This window comes from Leuciscus leuciscus (genome assembly GCF_965113295.1).
Source record: "Leuciscus leuciscus genome assembly, chromosome: 5".
Lineage (NCBI taxonomy): Eukaryota > Metazoa > Chordata > Actinopteri > Cypriniformes > Leuciscidae > Leuciscus > Leuciscus leuciscus.
This window is the reverse complement of record NC_138729.1, coordinates 5497734-5512864: the sequence shown is the minus strand read 5'-3', so window position 1 is coordinate 5512864 and position 15131 is coordinate 5497734. Positions and strand designations below refer to the sequence as shown.

The window sequence follows — 15131 nt, the reverse complement described above, 5'->3', positions numbered from 1 at the left end:
GAGCGTGAAGCTCATCTTCCATAGGAATGAACGGCAAGCGCTCGCTTCGTGCCAGTCAGTGGACACGACCGTTACCGTTACGGGTTTGGAACGACATGACGGAGAGTAATTAATGACAGAAACTTTCCATTTTGGGGTGAATTATCCGTATAAATGCCAATAAAGAACCTTTATTTTTAAGAGTGCAAACTCAAATCCCAGTATCGGCATATTTTTGTAATAAACAAATAAACAGACTGTGCTGCAGGTTGTCTCATTTGTTTTGAGTGCTGTGATTGTATGCAGTATTAATCATAATGTCTTTAGGCCAAAACAATAGGCTAATTATCTTACCGTTCACATTTTGCTGTTGGACATCTTCCCACAAAAGGTCATTGTGGGTTTCATGAATGTATTCCTAGGGAATAGGCGAACTCTGTACATGTTTAAATAGCTTATTTGTAGCCATGGCTTTAATGCATATGTTTTTAAGGCTAAAAAAATCCTACCCTGAAAAATACTGCATGGGCAAACACAACTATTCAGCTCTTGACTTGACGTATAGTATTAGTGTAATTGTCTTAGAGCTGCTTTATAATCACTATAATTGCTGTTGTCATTTCTTTTGCCCATTGTATTATTTATGTAGGTCCTTTGATTCGCTCATTATTGTTTTACATGCAGATCCATCATCTGCCATCTGCATATTGGCCTGCGGTAATCACACAGAAGTCCAGATCAATATGTCAATGTCATTCAAATGTAGGGCAAAACTAAACGTTAACATGTCAACAACAGGCTGTTGACCTTTCATAAGGAAATATCTGTTAATATTCACATACAAATATATACTATATAAATAATGCTGCCACAAGCATCAATATTTATGATGAAATCAGACCAATATTGACGTTAATAAAAGGTCCTCTTCCTTTTTAACAATGTTCTGCTAATTTGCACCCAATTCTAATTTTAGCCACTTGATACCTGGGGCATATCTGTTTTAAATATGGTGTAAGTAACACAATTACATGTTATATTGTGATTTAAATGTAAAATTGAAACATATTTATGAAGTATATAGTACTTGATCTATACAGTGGCCCGAAAAAGTATATGGGGGCTTGAATATATAAATATCTTTGCATTAAGTCTATATAATAACAAAATATCAGTGGCATTTATTTTTAAAAATAAATATAGCAAGACACTTTTCAAGCAAATTTAGACACTTTCTGGTTATTACATTTTGTGGAAAAAATGACTGTGATGAACTGCGGTTCCTCTAAAACGACTTGTGTGTGAACTTGAGAAGTGACTTCATATCCACTAAAAATCTCTGACTAAAAGTTATCGCAAAAATGTCAAATAAGCTGTTGGTGTATAGCTTGATAAAGGCTTTATTTGGGGCAGCGGGGACAGCTGGAGAAGGACAAGGAACGAGTTGGCTTGACTCCAGGCACAAACCACTTTTAAATGAAGTATTGACCATTAAAACACTGATGGAGCCATATTGACATGAGTGAAAGTAGTGACCTTTATATGCAGTGTATTCATGAATTATTAGTTTGTTAACAATTGAAAACCTTTTTGTCAGATAAACCTTACTCAGTATAAGTATAAAGTATATAATATGATATATAAGTATATAAAATAATTACAAATAATATAATAATTTTGTAAGGTTTGAATGTGATGCTTTTGTATATATATATATATATAGGCCTATGCTCTTTTCTGCAATCCTAAAAAACTGCTCTATGGGTTGAATTTTGTGAACTTTCTTGTATTTCAACAGGCAAAAGGTAAAAAACTAAACAAAACAAAAACCAGAAATCATTTACATTAAAGAATCTATTCGCTTTTGCCACAGGAAATAATTTAACATTAAATATCCAAAAAGATGTTGTACAATTTATTTACAAATCTTTTTATCACTCCATAAATCAGAAGGAAAAAAAGTCAACAGCCTTAAAAAATAAGATCGCGTGTTTCAGGAATAAAACGTGAATTACCCCGGAGTAAAAACTCTCAGAATATAGAAAAATCTGCAGTGCGTGCTTGTGAAGTGGAGGAGAAAAAAGTCATTTTGAGAATCAAATAGAGATTATTTATGTATTGTAACTGAAATCTACAGACAGAATTAGATCAAGTGTAAAAAATTAAAACACTTAAATGTGTATTGAAAAAAAATAGCTCATTATCCTAAAATTGACCAGTGCATGAAAAAACAAAACAAAAAAAACAATGGTTTTGTCTGTAATGGTCAAGACATGAGAAATAATATTTACCCTGATCTTTAGACATACAAGTTCTTTGTAACATTAAAACATCCTACAAGTTTCATGGTTTAAAATGTCCTCCTCAAAACAAAAATAACATTTATTAATCAAGCTTCAAAAACATTTTGTGTGGATATAACTGCTTATAAAGCCGGGAGAACGCTGTACAATTTATAATAGTCCTTTACGAATGTCGCTTGTCACGCGGTACTATCTCTAGCATTCATTTTCATCATGGCTTTACTAAAATAAAAAAAAATAAAAAAATAATAATAATAGTAATAATAATGATAATTGGAAAAAACAATGACGTGTTTGTGGAGCAAGTGGTGGGTGTCCAACATCACATACTCTCTTGAGCCAATCAGCAGTAGGGGGCGTGTCCAATCATGATGGGGGAGGAGAGAGAGTGAGCAAGACAGATAAAGAGACATGGGTGCGTCCGAAATCACATACTCTCGAGCCAATCAGCAGTAGGGGGCGTGTCCAATCATGATGGGGGAGGAGATAAAGAGAGCAAAACTGATAAAGAGACAAGGGTGCGTCTGAAATCACATACTCTCATGAGTAGGTACTTATTCTGAATAAGTCATTACTTCATGACCACTAAAAAACTATGTTCTATATAATATGAGTGTGTAGTTTGAATGCAATCCAGATGTACTACATTCGCCATACTGTTATTATCATGTGACCTCCCAGCGTCAGTTGCATCACCTCACTTGCCATTCGTAAATCCTCTCCCGTTGCATCATGGGATAGTAAAGTGTCCATCGGATGCACACTCCAGAATCTCACCTGTAGGTCATCCGGGTACTTTTTCCCCTTCTCTTTTACGAGGACTGTGAATTCAGCCATACTTCATTTGTCACATACTGTCTTCGCATACTATATAGTAGGGAAGTGTGCGATTTCGGATGCAGCCGTGGTTTATTGATGTCGCAATAACTGTGTCATCGGGTTCTGCGCTCCTATTGGTTTCCTATTTGATGGTTGTTGTAGGAGGTCACACTGACAGAATTTCGTAAGAGGTCAAATTTGATCACAATGATCATTAATCAGCTGTCGGAGAACACGTCAAACTAACGATCAAAGACTTCAGATTATGGCCCAGGATCAAAGGAATCTTTTAGGATTCACAAAATTTAATCGCAGACGGCCAAAATCGTTTAGTGTGAACATGGCGAATAGTCTTACATCATCACACTATAGGCCCCGCCCACCGGCATCCTTTTTATTAAATGCTCGAGACAGACGTGAACACGTGAACCGCACAGCGATTGGCTGCCGGCCGCGTTTTTTCACTTGATATTTGCATAAAGTCGCATATATTACTCAACTGTGTTAAACTATACAGAATCAAGACTTTTAATGGCATTTGTTGAACCTTTCAATGATGTTCATAATATAAGATTTGACTCAGGAAATAGTAAAATTGTTTTTATGGCACAAAATTAAGCAATGTTACAGTCCTAAATAAATCTTCTGTAAAGTCAATTAGAATGCAGCACTACGCAGACACGACCCAAACTTATATATGGAGTAGAAATAATAATAAAAGCTACAGATCCGGCATATTACAGGTGCAAACCTTACGATTCTTTATAGTGTTATTTGCTTTGTATTTTAAAAAGGAGACACAAGTATATCTGAATGCTTGTGATGTCCAAGAACTGTAACTAAAATCACAATGATAAAACTCGGGAAAGAAAAACAGACATGTGACTTGATTAGTGATTTAGAGGAAGAGATGGGATGGCGTTACATTTACAGATGAAAATTTGAAGTAGGCACATGTTTATTTAGTATAGACAACACAGCTTCTTATTCATTTGAGATGAAAGATGTAATCTAAGAGGAAAAGGTAATAAACATTGCCATTATGTCTATACACTCACTGTCAGCCATGATCAAAGTAAATTTAAATCTGAAACAGAAGCCAGCATTTAAATGGTAAATGTCTATATTAAACAAAGAAGAGTCCATTTAGCTTGCATCAATAACAATAATACAACTCTTTCAACTACAATCTTTCTATATGAGAGAGAATAATGCCTTTACATTATGGAGAGAGAGAGAGAGAGAGAGAGAGAGAGCGAGTGAGAGAGCGAGAGAGAGAGAGAGCGAGAGAGACAGAGAGAGAGAGAGAGAGAGAGAGCAAGAGAGAGAGAGAGAGAGAGAGAGAGCAAGAGAGAGACAGAGAGAGAGACAGAGAGAGAGAGAGAGAGAGAGACAACAGAGAGAGAGAGAGAGAGAGAGAGAGAGAGAGAGATCTGCAATGAACTGCTTCAGAAAGTCAGTTTATGTATTGAAAATAACAAAAAAATGACCGATTATAAAGGATGTTGTTGTTGTAATAACACACCAAACAAATTCTAAATCATCACAGTCTAAAAAGTGAATCCTGTGAGAATGGTTTGATTTAATCTCTTTGATCAATGCAGGTGTTTACTAAAAATAACATAAAAGGATTTACTTATCAAAGACGCTAATTCAGAAGTCTGCAATAATTTCTGTGCGACCTCTGTAGGTTTAAATAAGTTATTAGTATTCATTTACAAACTGGCAGCCTGTCCGTATTGCACATAAATGGTGACCAGAATCACCGACTTACAGGAATAGTTTATTTACTCACCCTCAAGTTTGAGGTTTTTTCTTCAGCGAAACGGAGAAATTTAACAGAATAAGGAGGATGCTCTTTTTCATAAGCTGACAAAAGCTATCAAAAGACAATAAATCGCAATTAAAAACCATAATAATAATAATGTGCTATATTCTATATCTTGTGAAGCCATGTGACAGCATTGTACGTGGAACACAGCAGAGTTTAAAAGCATAGTTCACCCAAACATTAATTCTGTTATTAATATACTCACCCTCGCATCGTTCCAAACCCGTAATACTTTCGTTCATCTTTGAAACACATGAATGAAAGATTTCTGTCCCTCCACTTAAAGTCTGTAACACCAAAACTGACGATTGTAAAAGCAATCCACATGAATAAAGAGGTTTAATCCAAGATCGTTATACATGATGAACAGATTTTCACTCATTAAACATTGATCAACACATACATAAAGCACATCAAATATGGTAAACAAAACTCAACATTACTACATGATGCTTGCGTGTCAATCAAGTATCATATTTTGTTTTTGTTCCCCATATTTGACGTGCTGTGCTCTATGTATGTGCATCAATCTACATTTATATCTGAATAAAAGCCTTAATTTAATCTGTTCATCATATAAAGTGATCGTTTCTCGACAGAAGACTTGGATTAAACCACTCAATTCATATGGATTATGTTCACAATATCTTTTTGCTGCAATGCATGAAAGTTTTGGTTCAATAGAAGGGAGGATGAGAGAATACTAAAAAGATCTTAATTTGTGTTATGGGTTTGGAATGACATGAAGGCGAGTAATTGATGACAGAGTTTTCATTTTTGGATGAACTAGTCCTTAAACATCAATGACTGCTAATCTGCCCCCGCACCACAGCTATAACATCTGTAATCTTAGACTTTCGCATATTCAGGCTTCAAATATATCTAGGTTTGACAGGTTTTTGTTTTGTCTTGTAGAAGTGTTTCGCATGTTTCCCTACTCAGCTCATTAGTAGAGACTCCAAAACCTGAAATAGGTGCCGATAAAATAAAAAGCGTGTAGTGCAAAAAAACCCGGAAGAAATTCATGTGTGTTTGGAATGACATGAAGGTGAGTAAATGATGCGTTTCAATTCATCTAAGGATGGACTACTTTGTTAAGAAACGGTTTGATTAACCTCGAATAGTTTTTACATGACCTTTAACTGTGATTTGGACATTTTAGGAGAGCAAATGATTTTGTGAGCCACACCAATCTGTATTTTTTTGTCACTGTAAAATGTTGCACATATGCCGTTTAGTGTTGGATGCACTAGCTATAACTAAAAGTGGGATGGACGTGTAATCTCAGTGGGACTGGACAGCGGCAAAATGCATCTCAAAATACGGGGTGTAAAAATCCACCTCTGTGATATACATCAGAGAAACCAGATCCCTATAACAACCAAAGTGACCGAGATAAAGGGGTCGTTTTTAATCAGACTCGAAGAGCGCCGCGTCCAATGAGCTCTGTGGTATCGTTATCCGAGGGGTGACCCTCCTCATCATCAGTACCTTCATCCGAGTCCTCTACGGGTGTGCAGTACTCGTCGTGCTGCGGTGTGTGTGGCAAGCACTGAGCGGAGGTTGTGACCGTAGCCGCGGCTTCGGCGGACGTCACCGTGGAGGAGTAGTTGGGAGGCGGGCTGGAGGAGGCAGGAGACGCGGGGTTGGATGAACGGAGGAGAGGGGTGCGTTCAGAATCAGCCTCACTGAGCGCTCCTTCCTCTTCCCCGTCAGCCTCGCGCGGCCCGGCCTCTTCCTCCGAATCTGAAGACTCCGAGTATTCTGGGTTGGGACGGGTCACGCGCTGCTTGCACACTGGGCAGGTTTTCTTGGTCAGGGTGAGCCAGGGGTCCACACACTTGCAGTGGTAAGCTGAATGATGGAAGCAAAAATAATCATGTTATGGAATTCTGAACAGGGACAAAAATTAACTCTAGAAAAAGAATACGCATGTAATTTCGCTGTTTTCTGCATATGTGTGGAAAACAATGAATCTCATTTCCTCCCTTGCTGTACCAAATTCAAGCCAGACGCACAGCCACTCGGGGACATGACCAAAATCTTACATCACGATATGAGTAATTTTATTTCACGATAATGATACATGTGTATATATATATATATATACATATATCACGATATAGTTATTTTTGCTTTAAATAAGGTTTTTATTATGTACTATATTTTTATTATACTACACTGAAAAAAACAATAAGTTAAATGTACTTAATTTTTCTTTGGCAAGTTTTTGCATGAATATTTTTTAAGTAATTTTCACATTTGGAATTAAGTAAACTCTACTTAACTAAATTAAGTGAAAGTAACTTGGCTAGTAAAAGGTTGAGCAATATCTATTTAGTTGAAGTTTCCATTGCAATACATTTCACTCAGACAATATAACATTGAATTAAACCACACGTTTAAAGTGTATGCTTTACTTAGAAACAATCCAAGTAATAAATAAAATAGATATTGTGTGAGACACCAGATATCAGAAGATATGCGTTGCGTAATGTGAACGTAGAGACCTCAATACTTGGTAGACAATACACAATGACTGTAACATTTGATGGATCGTTTTTGTTTGTTCAAATGTCACAAAATGGCAAGTTACTAATCCTAACATCAAAAGCAATGATAAAACAGTGAAAAATCAACCTCATTAATTATTCAAGGTCCAGTGCATGATGGGAACACCAGTATCAGAAAAGTTGAGTAATTTTACTTAATTTTATTACGTTGATATTTACGCTTTCATTTCTACACGTTTGAATTTAGTACTAATATAGAATTTACTTAGTTAAATTACATAGTTTTTTTCTGTAGTTTTTACTTCACCACAAAATAATTTTAATCTGTGATACAAACTGAACTGAAACATATAATTACTTTCACTTTAACTTCAAAATCCATACTTTAGATATGCTTATTAGAGAGAAAGGATAAAGACAACACACTAAAACACACACACATTGCTCACACAGATGATGGAGCAGCTCACTTACCATGTGAACACGGCAGCACTCTCAGCTTATCTCCCTCTTCATATTCATCTAGGCAAATCGCGCACACATCATACTCGTCACCTGAGAAAAATATGGCATTATTGAAGTGTTAGATGTTCCAGTAGAACAATCACGCTCGCTATCAGAACCCATCAGTGATCGGTGAGTTTTCTTTGTTCGAGTGTGTGGTGCAAACTCCTACATATGAGATTTCAGTGCATCTTTAGAGCAGCCAAACATGATTTTATGGGGGAGGAAATAGCTGAACTTTGATCATTCGTGACATTTCTTTAGCTATTTTATGGAATTTTTCTTAGACTCCAACTCACGTTTGGTTTGCAAACCTGACCATATTTTGAACTTGACCGTCAGTAAAAATTGTGCATTACAGTAAAAGTGTTTTTGTTGGCGGAGGCAAAACCATTTCATAAAAAGCATCCTACAGATGTGGTCCATAGAGCTTATATCGCATTGACCCCATACTAATAAAGGGGTGGTACAATGCCCTTTTCATAAGATGTAAAATAAATCTCTGATGTCCCCAGAGTGTGTGTGTAAAGTCTAAGCTCAAAATACCTCAAAGATATTTTTATATGGCATGTTAAAATTGTCACTTTTTGAGGGTGCGCAAAAACGCCTCGTTTTGTGTCTGTTCCTTTAAATGCAAAAGAGCTGCTTCTCCCGGCACAGGGGGCGGAGCTTCAACAGCTTGCACTCACACAAACATGCACTGAAAATGTAAAAAACATTTAGCCTTTTATGTTCAAACCGGAGTCAGAAAATGATGGAGAGACTCGAGAAGAAGTGACAACATGTAGACAACATTTCTGAATGGTTAGTTGGTGAATTTCTGTAGCTGATGTGTAGTTATCTTCTAGTCATTGATTAGCATATTCTGTCTTGATAATCTATAAATCGTGTTCCGGGGGCGGGGTTTATGTAAATTCTAGGGTTGGGGATGTCACTAACCCGGGAGGAATGTGGTGTAGTCTCTACCAGCCGTTTGTTGTAGTCCTTAAAAAGCATTTTCTTTCAAAGAAAATATCTCTCTTTGCTTTGAACTTCGAGTGTCGTAACTTTACAGATGTTGTTTATGCTCAAACAGCAACATTACACACTAACTAAAGTTAGAAGAGTGAAATCATAATCAACCACCCCTTTAACAAACTCTCTTTTGCTCACCTTTAGCAAACTTGTGAGTGGGGATTTTCTTCAGCTGCTCTTTGGAGAGTCTGTTTTTCCGGAGTCTCTTCCTGTGCTGAACGCACCGCACAACCTGGACCAGTGAGAAGAAAAAACACATTATCACCCACCAATGAACGTATCATCGGCTCTTTTTACAAATCCTACACAGCTGCCGACCTAGACAACATTTTTTGCCATCATAAAGGCACTTCGGATGAGAAACTATTCCAAACAGTAGAAAGAAAAACTATGCTTTAAATTTTTTTCATACTTTTTAAAGCCTAAAAGCTGCAATCCCCCTTCACTGTAATTGAAAACATCTAGTCCACTAGTAAATCTTCTCTTTTTGTGTTCCATTAGAAGAAAAAAAAAAATATGGGTTAGACGAGTTGACAATGTTCATTCTATGTGACTTTCCTAATATAAAAATACTAGTGTAAGAATATACACAGCATATCATATCATCATTAGAATAGTAATTACAGACACCTGTACTTCCATGCATGATTCTAGTACAAATTTAGTGGTTAATAAAGAAGTCACTGACCAGTATGACGACCATTACAATGATGATCATGCCGACGACTCCAGTGAAGGGGATGAGATAGTAGGACAGAGGAAAGGAGAACTCGGGCTTCAGAATCACAAAGGCCCTGCAGCAAAGTGGGTCAGCAACAAAAGTTACACACACACACACACACACTAACATACATGAACAACCTATGCCCCTGAGGCGGGCAAGCTGAATAAAGTCATTCAAAACGTGTGTGTTTACCACTTGGAAATCTGGACATCATTGTGATGCTCATTATTGTTTTTTCTTCTTCTTAATAAGTGGATGACTTGGAGATTATAGTTAAAGAAAAGCAAACTACAAGCCCTTTTCACTGGAACTTCTCTTATACTGTAAACTACCCAAAGAGTTTTTATTTATTTATTTGTTGACAGTCGCTATATAATTACCACACCAGGGCTGAACAGTGCAGGCATTTCACTCGCATTTGCAACTAAAAATAGATGTGTGCGAACTATAAAATGTATTTAGGAGTACATAAAAAGCAGATTCCTGCGGGTCTTTAAAAATGCAGTTTTTAGTATCTTAAATGGTGTAACAAAAGTCTTACTTCTCATTTGAAGAGGTCATTTTGGGGCTGGAAAACAGGAATTGTGAAACAATTTAATGTGATTATTAATAATTTAAAAAGCGATGATTACATTAAAAAAAGTGAGATCTGCACTTTCAAAGTAAAAATGTTGCAGGTTTGTGGTTTTAGAGCAGTTTGCAATCAATGAACACTGTGCATTTGAGCCAAGTGATTGCTTATGATCTACTATTGATGAATTATGCATTCATATTATGTATTCATAATGAATGGAATTGTGAATTATGTATTCATTATATGTATATATTACAATGTTTACTTTATGGTGTTTGTTTTGTAATGTTTCAGATACTTGTAAGAGCATATTTTCTCTCACTCATATGTTTGAATGATCATGAAAGTAATAAAGACATTTCAAAATAAGAGTCCCTGTGTATTTTGGACTTGTTTTTAATAAAAGTCCCACATTATGCAGAAAATATTTTTTTCTGGTTATTATTGGTATTTCGGTAACAGAATAAACTGTATCTGACATTTAACTGAATGTTAAGAGTACACAGAATTCCATAATTATTAAATACAATTTGAAGCAAAAAATATCAGTAAGACTAGTGTACTTTTTGTATTCAAATAAATTAAACCATTTTGTAAAGTTCTCCTTGTATCCCTATATTAAGGAAAAACAAATGATTTAATATATTTTCATTGTGCCCCTAAAGTTTTTTTATGTGCTCCTAAATTTTTCAAATTAGGAGCACACTTGCTTAATCGGGGAAAAAAAGTAAGTGCCCTGCACACGTCCATTTTTGTCATTTCATAGCTTTTGTCACTTAATATTACACAAAGTACAGGAATAATAATAATCATAAAGGAGTAGGTGTGTCCAAATGACTGGTTGTATTTACGTATGTGTATTAAGAGTGTGTGTAGCCTGTTTTATTCTCACCCTTTCTCTGGAATGATAAAGCTGCGGAGTATTTGAGAGGCATAGTAGCTTGTAAACACAGAGGGAATCTCGATGTCATTTGCGATGGTGTCTAAAAAGAAACAAAACAGATTGCGAGGATGATAAAGTATGTGTCTCACAAACAAATGTCTCAAACCATGACCATGTCTTCAAACACCGGTCATTTTATATGTCCGCCACCACTTATATGTTCATTTATTAAAAATGTTTCAGTTACACTTTTGACATTCTACTAACAATAAGTCACTTTGCAACTACATGTCAACTAACTCTCATTAAGAGTATTAGTAGGTTAGGGTTACTTGCCAAGTTAGTATATACTAGTCAGTATAATGTCTGTTGAGGAGAATCAAAATAAAGTGTTAATACTCTGCTAGTTGACATGTAGTTGCAAAGTTACTTATAGTTTGTAAAATGTCTCAAGTGGACAATCGAAAATAAAATGTTACAAAGATGTCTAATCTGATTTTCAGCCAACAATAAGAGTGTAGTATTCTAGATAACATTTCACCCACACTCAGCACAGAAAAGAGTTTATTTCCAATAATTGTTCAATACAAGCAGTACGTGTGCGTGTGTGTGTCTGTGTGTGTGTGTCAATCTCACCATTGCTGGATCCCATACTGAGAAGTGAATTAGAGAACATGTTGTGAACTATGGCTGCACTGTAACCGGCCTGCTGTGCATGGAGCACCTATAAGACCCAAAAAACAAAACATACACAATAATGCTTACTTTTTCTGTTATTATCGACTAATCAAAGTGTGCATGCATGACATTTCTTTGGCCAAATCAGTCTGCAATATAATTAGCACTTATGTACATTTTAAACAATATACTTTTTATTAATTAGAATAGACTTGCTGTGCATTAACCTTTATATCAAAGTTACAGTCATAGCGTCGAATGAGGACAATGTATTTTGTAGTGCTGTTTGTAGTGGGATCTGAGGGTGTGGGAGAAACTGGAGGAGGATCTATAGGTGTGCAAGCGTTCTGAGGACGAGCTTCAACCAGCACACCCTGGAGGAGAGAGAGAGAGAGAGAGAAGTCAGTCACGCTAATGCAGTTACATTAGTTAGTTACTGGGTAAAACTAAAAGTCCAGAAGCAGGGATTCATTACCATGAGTCCATCTTTTGGCAGGGGAAAGCCAAAGAGAGAAGGCAGATCTTCAAACAGCATGGAGGTCATGTTACTGTAATGCTGCATGGAATAAAATAAGAGTCCATTAGCAAATGCAGTATAAAGACATTATAGAGCAATCAAACAACCCACATTATTCAATTAATATTGATTGTAAAATGGTGAAGCGTGTAGATTTCATGCAACCAAATACTCAAAATGTACTGTAAAATGTCTATAAAACCAATAACAGCCTTAATAATTCTGAAAACAGACACTTACAGCATATATATATGCCTGACCAGGAGAGGGTGCCAGAGTGAAGCATAAGACGAGGACCGAGACGCCCAGTCGCGTCCCCACACACACCATCCTGAATTAGGCTGGGCCCTGATGAGGGGCGATGAAGACCTGCATATAGATTCAGGAGTTTACAAACTTTAACATCAATTACCAATGTCTAAAGAAATCAGACAAAGAAAAGTATGAAACAGTTCAATTTCTTAAATACACATCACTTTTTATATAGCTTTACACTATAAAATAAATGTTGACTTCTAAGAAAGCACATATCACCTCAATATCAAATAATAAAGCATTTCTCCCCTCAGGATGAAGTCGTGACTATCAGCAGTTTTGTAAGTGCCTGATCTGTGCTAATAATAACATGAATGGAACTATGAATGATTTTATCTGTTTGATTTATATTACTGCAGCGACTCACTAATGAGCTTTTAAAGTCGCTGATGAAACTGAACTTTTCTTCGATTTTCTGATGTACATCCGAGCGGAACGGATTACCGGACACACACACACAAAAAGATGGAGTTTAGTGGACTAAATGTGCTAAATGACAGCACAGAGAGGAGGAGGAGTTGGGACATTTTGATTATACATTATCATTTAAAAAAATAAATACGTTTTGTTTAAATGAAAACATGCACAGATTAATTATTCACAATACGATATATAACACACATTTACAAAATAGATTTTCATTTCATGCCGACATTAAAGTTCTGACAAAAACAGTTTCCCACTTTTAAATAGTTTCCTATTCATATTCAAACAGCATGCTAAACTAGAAAAATAAATAAAATGCAATATGTCTAAGTGCGATTATTAAACTGCAAAGGTTGAGGTTTAAATAAATAAATGCACTGGATGTTTCAGAGTGAAGAGCGGCACTGTTCATTTCCACATGAGCAGCTCATTATACGCCAGTGTTTGCAGCGTCTCGATTGGCAGTAAACGCTGCTCAACACAAACTCCATCTCTGCATCTGCTCTGACTTTGGGTCACTTTAACCTGCATTTAAGAACACAACATGTACCAGACATCTTCAATTACTTAAATGTAATGAAAAGTGATTATCAAGGGCTTTTAAGGGCTTCAAAAAAAGTTTGAACATTTGGAGAATTACACTCTACTCAGCTGTAAAACACACTGAGCACACTCAGCAATTTCAAGTGTTAAGAAAGCTGCTGTTTAGATGAGTCACGGGAAGTGAAACCAACTACGGGAAGAATAAGGCTATTCTGGACATACAGAAACTAGCCTATAAACTTAAGACTAATCTCTCAATAACATAGGTTTGTCAATGCCAATGTAAAGATCTACTTTTAATGGGGTTAATTCATAAACATCTATTGGTGAAAACCCACAACAAAAGCATTCATTTCAGATCAATAAAAAACAGTAGATAAGACATGTCTGCAAGGTGTGCCTGAGAGTCACCCAACATGTTTAGAAGAGCAGTCTTTCTAGATTAGCAAATGGTATATTTGTGTTGTTTTCTGATTAAACAAGAAACCAGGCATACAGTTTTTCAGATGTGATTCTGCTTCACTCAGTCTGTGAATGTTGTCACTAAATACACTCAACAAGAGCGATTAATCGCCTACCATTCAGCCATTTGGCAATTATTGTCAACAGCCAATTAATAGTAGTGGAATTTATTATTCATTGAAGATTTAACATCAGTTTGCTATTTAATCATCAACATTATTCCACTTAAAATAGCGTTAATCTCCTAATGCTTATTGCTTACAATCCCATGGCCTGATTTCTCTGTTAGTGTTGTTGACTGCTGAGTTCAAGACGTGACATGTGACTTGCTTTACGCATTTTATTGCCAAGCCCTAGAATATTATGGGGAATAGTAAAACTAAATAGCTGTTTGTCGCATAAGTCAGTAAAACGAGTAATGTTTTAACAGACTGTATCGCTGTATACAACACAGATTGTATAATCAACAATTACAACCCGTGAGTCCTTTAACTGACACGCACAGACATCAACCCGGGACTAAAATAAAATCTCCAAATTCCCCTCTGGTAACTATGATAATGTACGAAATATGATAATTGCGTCATGAATCGATCATCCCTCGACTTGGAGGAAGCTAGCGTTACTTCCCGACTCATTGAAGAAACTATTTCTGAAAAAAACAAATTATATTTGGAAAGTACATAGGAGCGCTACAGTGTCGTTTGTAATGTAAGAATGACAGAGTGTCAGTAAGTTTGTAATTGTGTACTCACTGTACAAGCGACTGCCAGCTAGCTGGCTAATCACTCGTATTCCTTAGCGGACAGCTAACTTCGTCTTCCACTCGCGTCGTTGCTTTGATTCAGCTGTAATCGTTGTGACACGGCGCTTATTCTTCCAAAAGATCCTTCTCGAAGCTCATAGCTCATTGATTTGTATCGGTTTCTCTGGATGCTTGGCTGATTCGACCCTTCGTGGAACTACGATCTCACGTTTGTTTACAATTCTGCAAGGCCAACAGGAAGTGCGAGAACTGCAAGTATCGCGATATCGGTGACTGAGAT

The 15131-nt window shown here is 36.4% G+C and overlaps 1 protein-coding gene across 2 annotated transcripts; it reads right to left on the bottom strand.

Annotated features, from left to right (window-relative positions):
• Positions 1-3686: 3686 nt before the first annotated feature.
• Positions 3687-15101, bottom strand: rnf167 (ring finger protein 167). Of its 2 annotated transcripts, XM_082170983.1 has the most exons (11): positions 14841-15101; positions 12580-12708; positions 12298-12378; positions 12050-12196; positions 11781-11868; positions 11154-11244; positions 10229-10255; positions 9652-9757; positions 9102-9195; positions 7920-8000; positions 3687-6786 (listed from the first exon to the last, which is right to left on the bottom strand). In XM_082170983.1, the coding sequence occupies exons 2-11, from the start codon at positions 12667-12669 to the stop codon at positions 6347-6349; spliced, it is 1245 nt and encodes a 414-aa protein (XP_082027109.1). In that variant the 5' UTR covers positions 12670-12708; positions 14841-15101; the 3' UTR covers positions 3687-6346. The 2 variants fall into 2 exon arrangements, with proteins under 2 accessions (XP_082027109.1, XP_082027110.1); XM_082170984.1 differs by lacking the exon at positions 10229-10255.
• Between the last annotated feature and the right edge of the window lie 30 nt (positions 15102-15131).

What these genes read in the sequence shown, in the direction of transcription:
- rnf167 (XM_082170983.1), bottom strand. Translation starts at nt 12,669, where the DNA reads ATGGTGTGTGTGGGGACGCGACTGGGCGTCTCGGTCCTCGTCTTATGC. An exon ending in GTCAGGCATATATATATGCT is followed by an intron (nt 12,379 to 12,579) that starts GTAAGTGTCTGT and finishes TATTCCATGCAG; the next exon opens with CATTACAGTAACATGACCTC. An exon ending in TTGTAATGGTCGTCATACTG is followed by an intron (nt 9,196 to 9,651) that starts GTCAGTGACTTC and finishes TCACTGGTCCAG; the next exon opens with GTTGTGCGGTGCGTTCAGCA.